Here is a 16,065-nt window from a genome sequence, read left to right on the forward strand (position 1 = left end):
TTCTTTTTAATACCAATTTGCAAACTAAGGAGTTTTATAATACCTACCTCAAATGGTGACAGTAATTTTTCTGGATTTCTCTCCTTCATGAGTCTCCTTATGAATTTTGATAGATTCAGTGTGCATTAGTCAAGTACAATCTCTTTTTTTGGTCCAAATTCTCTGATCTGTGAGCAATGGGGGCCTGTCAAGCTGGCTCCTATGTTCTTTCAAGAGTACCCTGTTAGTCATTGAAAGCTTCCTTGCTTCTTGTTGCAGGAAAGTATCCCAAATTCATCTGTGCCTTCCCCGCCCAAGCTCTGCACTCAACCCTTTGTCCAAGGAATGCTGGTTCCTTTTGGTGAGGAAAAACCTCTTGCAATCATAACATTTGGTTGGTGCAAAAGTAATGCTGGTTTTTGCTATTACGTTCAGTGGCAAAACGTTTATAATTTTCCTGGTCATCATAACTCAAAAATTAAAATCCTAAGAGGGCACATTGCTACTGGTACTGCAGCATTGTCAATGTTAACATTAAGATTAATGATAACAGTAAAAGACATATGGAGGTCACCATTCCAGGACCAGCGCGATAGCTCCATAATGCTATCAGGGACCTAAGCCCACCATCTTTCCAGTCAGCCACGCTTAGACTACAGCCTCCATCCTCAGGCCTGCCAGCTGTCTCATTTCACATCAAGCCCTGTTTCCTCATTTCAGGCAGGACAAAGTGGAAGAGAGAAAGGCAAATGGCAAAACCGAATCTGAAAACTCCTTTTCAGCAGTTCTGTCCAGAACCTTCCACTTACTCCTCTTGGGGCAGAATTGTGTCATATGGTCACATCCAGATGCAGTGCATGCTGGGAAATGTAGTTTTTGCCAGGTCCACAGCCACCTGAAACAAACACCAAGTAGGAAAAAGAGGGGACTAGACATTGGGCAGGCAATTGCAATGTCTGCCACAGTACTGCCATATAAGGCAAAATACTAGGCTGCAAGAACAGGATATTTTTATTACTATTCCTGTTTTAGATAAGTTCTAAAATAATAGAAGGAGAGGAGCACCAAGCAGTAGCTAAATAATTTGGCCAATGAAGATCACCTGCCTCAGCAATTGAACAGTTCATGTGCATAAGCCGTTCAGTAGCTGCATTTCTTCTGTTTTCCTTCTCATTGCTAGTCACAGCTCTGAAATTATAGTCACAAGAGGAAACATTGCTGCTGGTATTGCAGCATTGTCAATGTTAACTCATAGATAGTTAACTCAATGTTAACTCATTGTCAGTGTTAACTCATAGATTGATGTTCAACTCAAAGACACATTGTGGGTAAAGCAATATTTTCCCAAAATGAGCAGACCCCCTTGTATCACTTTAACTGGGGCAGAATGAATTCAACAGCATTTTGGAAAGAATGGTCATGTTTCTTTCCTTAAATTCCCAGACTTTCCTAAGATATCATTTTCAGAGAAGAATGTTTGCTTGCCTGAATAAAACACAAAATATTTTACTTTTAACCTTGAGATACACTGCTGTTGAAAATCTTTACTCTGCTGGAATAATTCAAGTGGAATACTCAGTGAGTGAACTTGGTGATAGCTGGACTGATGTCCTCAACCAGGACCTCCAATGGGGGCTCTGCAAGGAGGATGTGCAGTATGTCCCTTTGAGAAGAGATGAAGAAAGGTTTTCTTCTGCACTACTCTAGGATATTCTGTCTGTTATCTCCTACTCTAGATTTAAAGTCTAGATGACTAAAATAATGGCTACTCTCAAATCTTGTTATTGATTGAATAAAATAGGGTTTCATTCTATATGGGCCATCCTTAGCCACACTTCCCCTATCCTAGGATTTCCAGTCTCTTAACAGCTTGGGGGCATGCCGTTGCAAGGAGGCAAGGTCTCTAGTTAAATATGTTTTGGAAGAGGTGCAAGAGTAACTCAGATGTTCAGAGATTGTGATTAGCATTTCTTTATTATTTAGCATCTTCCAAATACTTTGCAAACACCAAGCCTGTGTCTGGGGGGCAGGGAAGTTCGGAGAGATAGAGAAATGCCACAATTGTGTGCATAACTGAAGCCAAAACATACTTCAGCCCCAGTTGTCTGACTATTCCCGGCAGAGGTATTTGTGGCCTGAACTGCCCAGCCAGTGGCCCTAATGCGACGCTTCTCTTTCCATGTGTAGACACAACCTAACCCAAGTATCTTGACTAATCCTGCTGGGAGGGTACAGGGCTCTTCTTATTATCTAATCTGCTTTACATGCAAGGTCCTTGAGTCCTAGAGAGTTTAAGGGGTTTGCTTGGTCTGGGGCTAAGCCAGAAGCACTCTGTGGTGGTGGATTTCCTACCAGGAAAAATTCAAGAGTCACATCAATCAATCAATCAAACTTAGTCCCTGTTTTTTCAGACATCTAGGCAAAATGTTAAAGAGTAGCAAAAACACATTTTTTACTTCTAAAATGTAAGTGGTCATAGTAGAAAGAGCAGGGGAAAGGAAAGAGAGCCTCATTTTTAACCTAATTAAGCAGTATACCTCCATTGTGGCAATGAAGTTAGGGCTTGATTTACAAGAAGTACTAAAGTAATTGGGAAGCAAATTCTGGGCCCCTTCCAAGATTCGTAATCCTAAATCCTACACAAGGAATTCTCCATGACAATCTAACTGTCCTCCCTAATGTTGCTGGAGAAGTTTTAGGGTTGGAGATTAAGGGAAAAAAGCAAGGGAACAAATACATTCAGCTATCTCCCCTTTGGGATGTCATAGAGACGTCCCATTTTTTTTTTTATGTTAAGAAAAGATAGCATGCTCTCTCTCCTCTCTTCTCTTCTCTTTTCTTCTCTTCCCTTCGTTTCTCTCCTCTTCTCTCTCCTTCTCTTTGTCTCTTCTCTTCTCTTTCTCTCTTCTCTTCTTTTTCTTTCTCTCTCTCTTTCTCTCTCTCTGTGCTAGGCTCAAACAACAATACACTTGGCTCTGTTGCATTGAGTAATGTCTCAAAATGTCAGGGCAACTCCCTCTACCGGGATGTGCCAGGAGACGAAAACCATGGCAGAGAGGTGACTGGAAAGGTGAACAAAGACACTGCCCCCGCCCACATCTTCCGAGCTGTGGAAAGGCAAGCAAAAACATGCTGCAGAGTAGCCAGCTTTCCCCTACCACTGCATGTTTTAAAGAGGTGATAGATGAGGTCTCTATCTCCACCCTCCCCTTGGCCTCTTCGAACATTCAGAGGTGGTCTCTGCACCAGTGAGTTTGTTCCTGAGCCCCATTCCTATTTAAACAGATATATAAAAATCCATTCACAGCTGGGCATGGTGGAACGTGCCTGTAATCCCAGCTACTCGGGAGGCTGAGGCGGGAGGATTGCTTGAGCCCAGGAGTCTGAGGGTGCAGTGAGCTCGACTGTGCCACTGCACTCCAGCCTGGACAACAGAGCAAGACCCTGTCTCTAAAAAATGACACATAAATAAAAGTAAAAATAATAATCCCTTCCCTAAGGTTAGCTCTCCAAGAAGATATGTATCTGCTAGTGTGTTTCAGCCTCAGTGCTCTTGACCTTGGGTGCTCAGAGTCATGAGTGTTTTTATACCAGATGCAACCCTTTGGCTGGGTCAGAGGCACTGTGGTGGGGGGCAGAGAGGGCGTGTAGAGACAGTGTGCTGAAACATACACTCCCAAACCCCAAAACATGCCCAAGAATAACAGGAACATCAACCACTGACCCAAAGCTTGGTGAAATTCTATCTCCTTGTCTCTCTCCACCAGTAAACATGAAAATGCTATCCCTGAAGGCTGGAGTAAATCTTTTGTGAGAGGAGAGGGGAGAAAAAGAAAGGCTGGTTTGGAAAAGGAGTCCAGCAACTTCTATACTCTTCAATCACTAGAGAAATTTCCCCATAGCGATAAAGAAATGGAGACATTTTTCACACCTGGGAAAAACAAGGGGCTTGCACTTTTCAGTATAAAATCATTAGATTTCAGAATGCCTTTTCATGACTTTTTCTTTGACTATCCCCGTCTCTTCATCCTCATCACCTATGGTTCTTCCCTCCTTCCCTCTACAACAGCTTCGCTGGCCATTCTGTTTCTCAAACCAGCCAAACTCATTCCCATCCTAGACTTGAGTGCTCCCTTTGCTGTTCCCTTTGCTAAAATGTCCTTCACCCAGATTATTGCAGGGTGCCACCTTCTCTTGTTCAGATCTTGCCTCAAGTGTCACCTTCTCTGAGGGGTTCTCCCTGACCAGCTATCTAAGGTTTTCCCCAGCCACTCTCCATCATCTTCTTTCTTTTCTTCTTGGCAGTCACCATTCTGTGATCTGATCTTATTTATTTATCTATGTACTTATTGTTTATTTCCCTCACCTAGTTGTACATTTCAAAATAATAGGCCTCATGTCTATCCTGTTTATTGCTGTATCTCCTATGCCTAGCATGGTTGGCATTTGTTGATTGGATGGATGGGTGTGTGGGTGGAAGGATGGATGGATGGTTGGATGGATGGATGGATGGATGGATGGATGGATGGATGGATAGATGGATATGTGAATGGATGTATGGATGAGTTGATGGACAAATGGACAGACAACTGGATGAATGTATGTAATCAATAATATGGCCCAAGAACTTTATCCAGCTTGGTCAGATCTTTTGCTCCATAGCCTACACAAAAGAAAGCAACTCTGGACACTAGAACTATAACTAAAGCCAAGGTGGTTAATCAGTTGAAGCTGTGAGGAGAGAAACATAATTTGGTTCCAGTTTTAAATGAGCACCTATTCTCCTTCAATATAGTGTTTTCATTTTTAAAGTACTTTGAAGCTTAATAAATAGCCCATAACTCATTAACCCTCAGAAAATTCCCAAGTAGCAGGCTAGAAGAAGTTTTCTGATGATCTGGCTTTTAAGACATGAAGAAACTAAACCATGGGGTTGCAAAACAAGTTTGGAATGTCCTACTGGCTTAATTTCAGCCGCTGGAATTGTCCTTGCTCCTGAATATAATGGACTGTTAAGGGTGACATTTTTTAATCATGTGTCCCTTTAATAGGTGTTTGTTTGCTTGTTTGTTTGTTTGTTTTAGAATAACCTCAACATGGGAAGTGACTCCACATCAGAAACCAGCTTTTCTCTCTCCAAAGAAGAACCAGGGGAGCGTCTGGACCACCAGGCTGCACACCAACCCTTCCCCAGACCGCGATTCCGACAAGAGACGGGGCACCCTTCATTGCAAAGAGATGGCCCTAGATCCTTTCTCCTTGATCTACCAAACTTTCCAGATCTTTCCAAAGCTGATATCAATGGGCAGAATCCAAATATCCAGGTAATTCTTGGCACATGGAAGATAGAAGATAACAAAACAGTCCATCTTCTGTTTTCTGATGATTCCAGTGGAAACTGCTGCCTTACCTCACTTTTCTTCTTAAACCCTTAATGATTCCTGCTTAAGATCATGTTATCTCCATAAGAACAGTGCTGCATTTCATTAAGCGACACCCATGATTGTGAGATGCACCATTATTTTGTGAACCACTCAAAAGAAGAAAACACTATCAATTAAAGTACGACACACCAAGGATTACAAAATACATACTAATTTAAGAGACAGTGAAATATAAAAGCAAATCAAAACAAAATAGTCCAAAATATAAAAACAAAACAAAAACAAAACAAAATTGATGAAATGTGACAGTTTTAGGAAAAGGCCAATCTGACCTGCGAACAGATTGGGCAAATGATTTCAAACATTTCAAAGCACTCAGGAAAGCTCTTTCTCTTAATGCCCCTCTAACTTGCCTTGGACACCAGAAATTCCTTCACAAAGAGACAAGCTTCCGTTACTCTAAAGTATACATGACTTACAAAACAATAAGAGGAAGTAAGTTGAGAATAGGAGTTCCTAGGGGAGAGATGGCTGTCTTCCACTAAGATGGGATCTGATGAAGCAGTAGGAAATGGAAGGTTAAGGAAAGGGTGACTGGGGTTAAAAATAATAACTTTCATCTACACTGAAATAGCTCAGTATACTTTACAAAGCAAATGTTGATCTGATTTGACCCTCCCAACACCCTCATGAAGGAGACAAAGCCCGTGTCATTTTTCTAATACTATCAGTAATGCACCAGATACTCAGGAAGTTACTGTTTGGTTTACCCAAAGTCACATGGCAGTAAATAGTAATTGTAGGGTTCAAATCCAGGCTCTCAGACTCTCAACCCACATTCAGAGACAAACTCCTAATTTTGCATGTTGTTTGTACCTTTCTCTGTTTCCTCCCAAAGATGGTCCCTATGATGGTTGAGAGAGGCTCATCCCCCAAGCAACCCAGCCCCTATCCTCATATGACTGCTTCCATACTTTTTTTAAAGATGGTCTCATTCAGTCACCCAGGCTAGAATACAACGGCATAATCATAGGTTACTGCAGCCCCTACCTCCCAGGCTCAAGCGATCCTCCCACCTCAACCTCCCGAGTAGCTGGAACTTCAAGTGTGTGCCCCCACATCCAGCTCATTTTTAAATTTTTTTGTAGAAACAGGATTTTGCCATATTGCCCAGGCTGGGCTCAAACTCCTGGGCTCTAGCAATCCTCCTGCCTCGGCCTGCCACAGTCCTGGGATTGCAAGTATGAGCCACCATAGCCAGCCCATACTTGTAAGCTTTGCTTCCAATTCTTTCTATTTGTATAGGGGCACCTTTTCCGTACTTTTTCCTCTCTGGACCAAATGCCAGTTTGCTTACATAGCAGAAAGTTCCTGAACTTGGACTCAGACCAATTGATCCTTCATTAACTGCTTCTCTCTCCACAGACTAACACCCTCTGCGGGATACGGTTTTAGATCAGGTTTCGTGGACCTGAGTGGTTTTGCTCTTAACACCAGTGTCATGGGGGCAGGCAAATCTCACTGAGAACACTTCATTAGAATACCAACCCCCACTGTATATAAAATGCTGCATTAGGTTATATAGGAAATTGAAAAATGTAAGCCCTGTTCCCTCCAATAAATTAGGTCGGTGTGAAGATCCCAGCTACCACATAAAACAGTGCTGGAGGGATCATGAAGACAGAGGAGGAAAAGCACTGTGTCCCAAGGGGGTGGATCTCAACAGGTGGGAAGAAGTCAGACAGGCTCTGTTGATGGTACAGCATAAAAAATGTTGTGGAGGTCACTGTCGACAACCCATGCACAGAAATCACTGCCTACTGCCCGGTCGAGTTATTCTATTTCTGCTCTATACAATCCTTATCTGTAAATTTTCTGTTGGTGATACAGAGGGACGGGGAGGGTGGCCAGCATTTTATTGATCTGATGACGTTTTGGCCCTAAAGAGAATAAAGTTGTGCTGCATTTCTGGCCTTCTGTTTCTGGAAGACCACAAAAGGTTAGTATTGGTCACCCAGAAAGATGTTCAAAGAAAGAATAAAACAACTGCTAGCCCTGGGAGCCCCAGTCTTCTGTCAGCATGTAATTGTGTGTGCATGCACATACACACACCCACACACCACACAGCACTAGCTGCTGCTGCCTCATGCACCACTGCACTTGTGTAAACCAGTTCCCTGGTGGTCCTTTAAAACACGAGGTGCTTTCTACAAGGAGGTGATGGTTTCCGTGTTGGCAGCCCTCACCCCTTTCTCAGAGCACTGTTCTTTTGTTGAAATCCACTGGTTTGACACAGGGCCGATTCAGCCCAGCAGACAGCCCTGCTGGTCCCTGCGGGCCCCGTCAAAGCATTCCCTCTCCCTGGGTATCAGAGTGAAGTCAGGTGAGGGGCCCTTCAGTGGGTCGGCTTCCGCTGCCAGGGCTTCTGGCCTCATCTGCCCCTTCCCCTGGCAACCTGCCTTTGCCCCCACCTGGTTCTCCCTAGCTGGAGCCTGGGAGCTGAATGGGAACTTGATACCCGCCCTCCGCACCGCCCCACCCCCTCAGGCTCTGGAAGTGTTTCCCACGCTCCAGGGCTAAGGAAACAGCCTGCACCTTTCCAAAGTGACATCGCTAAGCCCATGCAAGAGGCCACGTCCCCCCTGGGCCTCTTGACTTTCAGGATAGGAAATCCTTCTAAAAGCCCCAACACCTGCTTCTGTAGAGCATTTTAACTCCCAGGAGTCAGGCAGCCTCGGTCCCAAGTAAATCAGACAATTCTATTTTAAGACTGGCTTCAAGCTGTGGAAGTGAGGAGGGGAAAAAATGCACAAAATAGAAATAAATGGCCTCAGACTCCTAAACTGAATCTCCATATGAAATTTCAAACAATATAAGAGGTTGGGTTTTATTGAAAACAAAAATCATTCAGGAAAGAAAGTGAATCCCCCAGAACAAGTTAGACTTTGGTATCCTTGGCTGGGTTTTCAGTCTGCAGCTGATAGTTATCAGAGACAAAAATCTCTGAAATAAATGCATTATTAGGCTTACTGCATTACTTACTTACAGTGTAGTAATGAACTACACTAGCTATTCACAACCAAATACTCTCTTTTCTGGATCAAGTTGAGATTAGTATTCATTTCAATCAATATACTTATTTCTTTTCTCCCATCAAGAGGGACTTAAAAATAGTCATGTAAAGGCCTTTTTTTCCTTGCACAGACATATTACATGGCCACAGGCCTCTTTAGTGCCACAAGATACAATCAGAGGAGTTGGCCAGGGTTACAGTTGTACGTGCTTCTACTTTTGATTTTGCCTCCTCCTTTTTCTCTAAAATACTTTTAGAGGAATGGCAGGTCTGGCTGGATAAGAATCAAGAAATTTCTCTGCCCAGGACATGGACCCATGCCCCTATAGAGACAAGCCTGTTCAGCTCAGATTCTCATGAGGTACTGCTGTCAATATATGGAGGCAGATTGACTTGTGTTTGGAATCAGGCACCACCATTTAGTCAGCCAGACTTGACCTCTGTAGCCCCATGCAGGTTTACTGGGCCTCTCTGTGCCTCAGTTTCCTTGTCTATAAAATTGGAATGACAGTACTACCTACGAGTAACTATGTAGTATAATACTACATATAAGTGTGATTTTCTGTGAGGATTCAATGAGATCATCCATATGAAGTACTTAGCACAGGGCCCAATATAGGATAAGCTTCCCAAAACTGATAGCTGCTGGTTGGTGATGATATTGGAGATGAAGATGACAGAGGAAACATATATAAAAATAATTGGGAATCAGAAGAACTGGTTCAGGGACCAACACTATACCTTCCTTGCTGTTTGCCTCGGGACGTTGAATTCTCCAAGCCAGTTTGTGTGCCTGAAAATTGGGTCTCAGTTGTGTAGAAGGGACAGTAATGCCTGGATTGACATGCTGCAAGTCTCAAAGCAGTAACCACAGTTAGCTGGGGTTGCCACCCGTGTTCTTAAAGCATCAGCAGGTCTGAGAAGAGGAAATTAGATATCTTCCTCGTCCGTTTTGTGCTCTTTCTATGGCAATTGTCGAGAGAGAAGGGGTAGAATGATCTGGATTTAAAACTATTGTTGGAGACACATCCTTGGATGCTCTGTGCTCCTGAGGAAATCCTTTTCCTCTCCAGAAAAGACCTGCCCATTCCCACGACTTTCCACAGCTCACAAGGCTTAGAGGACCAACAAGCAAGAAGGCTTTCCTGAGTGTGAAGAGCATGGTCTCTGGATTCTCAGTGGCGTTGGTTTATTATCAGCTAGACTAAGAATGGTGTGGGTTTCCCTGTGGAAAGTGCATTTCCAAGCAAGAATCAGGAGTTTGCTTCTAGTCAATGTGTTAATTTTCAAGAGAAGGAAAGCTGATCAAGGTGCATTGGAACTTTTCCTCATTTCCTAAGACAGAATTATCCAAATTATCACTTCTTTTGGACTCTCTTTCTTGGAGCTGGGGAGATTGTGCCAGAAATTGAACTTGCGGCTTTTGAAAGAGTTCCCTTTCTTTTATCATCAAGACTTGAGTGTGGAAAAGTCCAAAAGAAAAAAGTATACTAAGACACTTCAATTTTGTGTGTTAAGGATGAGAAAGGATGGTAAGATCTAGAGTCTTTGTCAGTTTGGAAATCTGTGCTCACTCCGCACCTACAGTTCATCACACTGATCATTATTCAAGACATCTTTATCAACGGATTCTTTGATACTAAAATGTGTGTACATAGAATGAGAGCAATAGGAAACATAAAACGAGCCCTTGCCATTGGAGAAGTCATTGATCACACTCATTAAGTCTTTTTAATTGGATGCCTATAAAACCTCAGGCTCAAGATTAGATTTCTTATTTTGATATCAGCATGAGGTTTTCACTTTGTTAACTGTAGGGAAGGGTGGATCCTAAGATTTGTTTGTTTTGTGTTTTGTTTTTGTTTTAATTCAGTTGAGGCAGTGGCTAGCAATTAAAGGGAAAATAAACCTCTAAGTGTTGAGATTTAGTCATCGATATAGCTTTTGGAGTAGATTTCTATTTTGCTACTCATTGCCTGGTCAGGCAACAAATCTGTTTTGTTTGGATCTGAGCAGCAGTTTGGAGGAAAAAAAAATCATATTGACGGTAATAGCTTGAAACATGAAATTGTTTTTATTCCCAGCTTGGAGAAATTGCAGGGCACGTTTTGTTTAAGCAATCCCTTTGACTCCAGTCTGAATACAAATGGAATACCAAAAGTGTTGGGCACATTCCCTCTTATCTCCTACCCAGAGACTGATTTCATTACCATAATTGCAGGCTTGCCTGGCTCTTGGCAGCCTCTCCCCTCCAAGACCCTTACTAGCCTTGCAGACGATTGTTGCAGCTCAGTTGTTCCGTCTGCAGGCAGAGGGAGATGGGGCTGCAGAGAAGAAAGGTTATGTCTCCAAAGGCTCAGCATTGCCCTGTCACTGCCCAGCTTGGCTCGGCTCTACCCAGCTGTGTGCTCCTTCTCCAATTGTCTTTCTAAGCTTCTGTGTGGGTCCCTGTTACCATTACTCTCCCACGACCATTCATTCCAGCAAATAGCAATGATACAAGATGTATGATGTATTCTTTTGCTTTTCTTTCCCCCTTTTGTTTTTGTTTGTTTGTTTGTTTGTTTTTTGTTTTTTACTTTTGGGATTACTGAAAAGCTCCACAATTATTTACAAATATGCAAAGGGTGCCTACAAGACTGGAGTAAGGGTGGTGGCATGGGGTAAAGCTAGCAGTGCCCTTCTAGGTGTCCCATGACAGAGGAGAAAGGTGCACTTGGCCTGCTGCAACCTGAGTAGACTCTGGGGTTGAAAGTCACCCTCTTGATCGTGTGTCCAGACTCCACAAAACCACAGCCCCGGCCCATTGGCTGGGCAACATCCTTTGAAGTGAGCAGAATTCAAACCTCCCCATTCCTAACACAAAAGGAAGGGGCTATTTGTCTCAGGGATGGGCACACCCCGGTGCAATTTGGCAGAGCATCTCAGCAACTCTCTCAGATGTCAGGTTAGGGCAAAACTGGAAATGCATCTGCCCAGTACATCTTGGGTTGATTACTTGGAGCGCATGTTTCTGATTCATTTGCACATAGCTCATCCAGGGGGTGTTGCAAGAGCTATGTGATGGCTAAAGGAACCCAATGCGTCTTTTATTCTGTTTTTCAAACAAGTCTTTCTACGTTGATTGTCTCTTGGAACCAAGAAGCTTCATTCTTCCAGCCCCGTGACAGACTTCAAAATGAGACTTTCGTAAATCTGAGAACAAGTTCTAGCTTTGGCTCCAGGACTATCTGCTCTGACCCTAAGGGCTGGTTGAGGAGTGTGCAGTCTAGGGATAAACCATGGGGTGAGTGAAAATCGTAGCTGGGAAAGCCTGGTCTTGAGGAGCTTGTACTTATGTCTCTGTACACCCTGAAGCAACCAACCCCCACCTGCACCTGTGGTCTTGTTGTTTCTTTGGTCTCATGAGGGGACAGTAGCTCTGTCACTTACTTTTTGAGAGACAGTGTGGCAAAGTTAGGGAGAACATGGGCTCTAGAACCAGACTCCCCATGTCTGCCACTTACTAGCCCTGTGACCTTACGCAAGTTGTTGATGTCTCTGTGCACCAGTTTTCCCTGGTTGTAAAAGTTACCTGGCAGTCATCTCAAAACTTAATACTTTGAGACAATGACCACGGGATTGCTGTTGGTCAGGAATTTGACTAGAACTCAGCTGGGAGAGCTTGTCTCTGCTCCATGTGGTGTTGGCTGGAGTGACCCAATTGAGGCTGGAAGATCCACGATGGCCCTACTCACATGACTGAGCCCTCAGAGCTAGACATGGGCTGAGAGACCTTGGTTCTTCTCCATGCAACCTCTCTCTTTACATAGTCTCTACACACGTAGTGGTCTAGGCTAGGCTTCCTTGCATAGCGGTTAGAACATTCCAAGAGAATGAAAATGGAAGCTGTAAGGCTTCTGCTAAGATCCGTCACCATTCCACTCCTATCCATTCTGCTGGACAGAGTGAATCACATGGCCAATACAGATCTCCAGGGAGGAGAAATGGGCTCCACCTCTCTCAGTGGGAAATGTGGCACACGCAAACATGGATGGGAGGTCTTTACAAGAGTTAAATAATATAGGTGGAGTATTTAGGATAGTGCCTGGTACAGAGTTTGTGTTCATAAATGATATGTTTTATTATAATATGGTTATTCTGGTATCACTTCAGGAACAAATATAGTACGTGTTTACTTCCTGAATGAAGGGCTTCTCAATACCACATGGAGGAGAGACAAACTCTCCAGGCTCAGCTCTACTCAAATTCCTAACCCACAGCAATCCAACAGTCATTGTTTCCAGCTATTAAGTTTTTAGTCATCAGTAAATCAGGGACTCCAGTGATGAATTTTCCCCTCTCAACCCGAGGCCATATTCCATCTAGTCGTGGAATTCATGTGGACCATCCCTGGAGGTTTTCCATTTGTATCACTATGCGGTCTCAGCTTTCCTTCACAAGGGATGCATCCATCATTTTCCTCTGCCCTCTCAGACTTTCTTCCAAGGGTCACGTAGCTTGGAGGCTATTGACTCCACATTGACCCTGGCCTGTTCTGAATTCTTCAGGTCACCATAGAGGTGGTCGACGGTCCTGACTCTGAAGCAGATAAAGATCAGCATCCGGAGAATAAGCCCAGCTGGTCAGTCCCATCCCCCGACTGGCGGGCCTGGTGGCAGAGGTCCCTGTCCTTGGCCAGGGCAAACAGCGGGGACCAGGACTACAAGTACGACAGTACCTCAGATGACAGCAACTTCCTCAACCCCCCCAGGGGGTGGGACCATACAGCCCCAGGCCACCGGACTTTTGAAACCAAAGAGCAGCCAGAATATGGTGAGTTTACCACCCAGTAATATAAAATTGGTGGGAAGAATAAATGAGGATGATGCCTTGGACATGGAGCCAAGCAAAGCCCTGCTTAGAGCATGTGGCTTTTGGTCTTCTGTGAGGCAAACCTCACAAAGGCTCTGTTCCGCAGAAGCCCGAAGGAGGCACCAGCAGCCACATTTTTCTGGAAAGATTATAATTTTAAATCAAATCATAATCACTATACCAATTATCTTAAGAGAGAATTTTTTTAGGATCTTTGGGGTTCTTTCTGCCTTCCCCACCCCTCAAATTTCAGTTTTATTTCTAAAAATGAAGAAATTATCCAATAAACTTGCTTGTATTTTTTACTGTAAAAATTCATCCTGAAAATCAGTATAGTGAAAGAGATGTATACGGCTGCTTCCTTTGACCAGGCAACTGTGTTATGTTTTATATTGGCAGTGGAGTGGTCCTTGGGAATCCACACGAACGGGTATGTCTCAGGTCTTCAAAGTAACCCTTCCCCCAATAAATTTCAAAACTCCAAGTTGGGACTTCTGGTTTCCTGTGTTTTGGGAGTAGGATAAGTGAGGTAATACCTTCCAAATTCAGTGAGTTAAAATAATAAAAATTCATTTCTCACTTGAGTTGGGACGGGAGACAGGGTAGGAGAACTCTGCTCCACTCAATCATTCAGGGATCCAGCCTCCTCCCATTTTGGAGTTCCACCAACTGTTAGGGCCTGAGAGTTATCCCGTGGATATTCTGTGTCCAGCTGGTGTCCAGGGAAAGAAAGGGAGCTTGGAGAAGGAACACACACTTGTAAGGCCCTCGGCCTGGAGGTGACACACATCAGATCTACTGAAATTCTGTTGGGAAGACCTGGTCACATGTACCCACCTTGGTGCAAGGGCGGCTGGGAAATGTGTTCTATGTATGTCCAAGAAAAAGAGGAAACCAATTTAGCAAGCATCTGGCCAGTTTTAGTGGGGAATCAGGCAGTTTGTTATAAGAATATTTAATGTCTTACAAATGCACCCATCATCATGCTTTTCTTGTGGCTTCACCATCAGTGGAGTTTGGAGTGAGCAGTGTATGAAGAGGATGACTTGTCTTGTACCATTTGCATGCTAACCTTTATCCCCATTTTTCAACAGACCAGTTGTGTGTTAGAGACTCATTTCTTCTCATTAATAGAGAATTCTAAGCAACTTCCAAAACAGCAAAACAAAAATATTATTTTGCCACATCATCAGTTGTTCAACCAACATTTATTAAGAGCAAATGTTGTGTCCAGCACTATGCTGGGTACAAAAATGAGCAAGGCATAGTTTGTCCCCAAAACAGATCTCACCAATCTGTGGATCAAGGGAGAAAATTAAACAATAGAGCAAAATAGCACCATGGTAGAGATGTACATCAAATGCTAGGGTAACAGAAAGAGAACTCTATATCCCCTCCAGCCAGCGGGCTCATGAAACCTTCACCTTTCCCAAAGGAAGTCGAGTTATCTGCTTTCCAAGAGGGCGGACTTGGGATAATAGCCAACATTTAAATAGTACTTACCATGCACTAGTCCCTGTTCATGGCATTTCACATATATTATTTCATTTAATCAGCTCTCTGAGGCAGATACTGCACTTTACAGGTGGGAAAGCTAAAGCCTGGAAAACGTAAGCAACTTAACCTGGAGGGCTAAGACCTGAGACTCACCCCAGGCAGTCTGGGTCCAGAATCTGTCCTCTTGACCACTATACAATTCTGCCTTTCTGGGGAAAAAAGTCGCACACCCTTTAGGACAGCAGAAGGATCTAGAAATGAGTGCTTAGGTTGGAAGATAGGAATGGGAGGAAAAGATCAGTGCCATTGAATGAGAGAAGCACAGAGGACCGCTTGATGCCAGCCTGACATTGCACAGCTTTTGTGGCTTCACCTGTTTGCCTACCCCACACAGAACATTGTTTCTGAGAGTAGAGCTCAGACACTTGGCCTCAGAATCATTCAGCTGCATGTTTAAAAATGCCAATCTTGAGCCGCAACCCTCTCCCTATATACCAATAGTCCTCAAAGTGTGGCCCCCAGAACCAGCACCACTAGCATCACATGGAAATGCAACTGTTTCAAGCCTGACTCCAGACCTACTAAGTCAGACACTCTGGAATAGGACCCAGAAATATGTTTGAACAAGGCCCCCAGGCACTCTGCTGCATTGAGCACCTCTGTTTGAGATGAATTGTTCTCCACCTTGGTTGCTCATTATACTCACCTGGAGAATTGTTTAAAATCCCGATGCCTAGACCTCTCCCCAGACCAGGTGAATTGGGATCTCTGGGGTTGGGTCCCAGGCATCGTTGTCTTTTAAAGCTCCAAGGATGACTTCAGTGTTCAGCCCAGGTTGAAGGCCACTGCTTTCCATCTCCTGAATGAGAAGGTCTAGAAGTGACACCTGGAGTCCGTTGTTGTTTGTGTCTTTGTTTCTTTCCTTTTTCAGTCAGGGTCACCAGATGATTCTCTTGCACACTGAAGTTTGAAGACCATCACTAGAAACCAACTTTTTCATCTAAAGCTTTTACAGAGTACAGTTTGCTGGATTTATGAGCATTAAGAACACCCCCTCTATTTCCATCTTGAGGCTAGAATTTGCTCTACGGCAGTTACTGTGGCTACCTCAGCCACCTGCACCCCCAGCCTCCTAGACCTAGAGTACCATTGAGCTCCCCACATCAGGAGCTCACAGCATGCCTGGGCCATGGAGAAGCTCCCATCCTGTATTATTTCAAAGTACATCCTAGTATCTTCCCCATCATTAGACTGGACATCGGGATTGCTGCTTTATAA

At 43.8% G+C, this 16,065-nt stretch overlaps 1 protein-coding gene across 1 annotated transcript in view; it reads left to right on the plus strand.

Moving 5' to 3' along the window:
- ISM1 (isthmin 1) overlaps positions 1-16,065 on the plus strand; it is a 77,426-nt gene that overhangs the window by 43,791 nt on the left and 17,570 nt on the right. Inside the window, exons 2-3 of the mRNA XM_025400756.1 lie at positions 5,064-5,303; positions 12,987-13,251. Of these exons, the coding sequence (XP_025256541.1) occupies positions 5,064-5,303; positions 12,987-13,251 (505 nt within the window). The remainder of the gene's footprint in view (positions 1-5,063; positions 5,304-12,986; positions 13,252-16,065) is intronic.

Source organism: Theropithecus gelada, chromosome 10 (genome assembly GCF_003255815.1).
Source record: "Theropithecus gelada isolate Dixy chromosome 10, Tgel_1.0, whole genome shotgun sequence".
Taxonomy (NCBI): domain Eukaryota; kingdom Metazoa; phylum Chordata; class Mammalia; order Primates; family Cercopithecidae; genus Theropithecus; species Theropithecus gelada.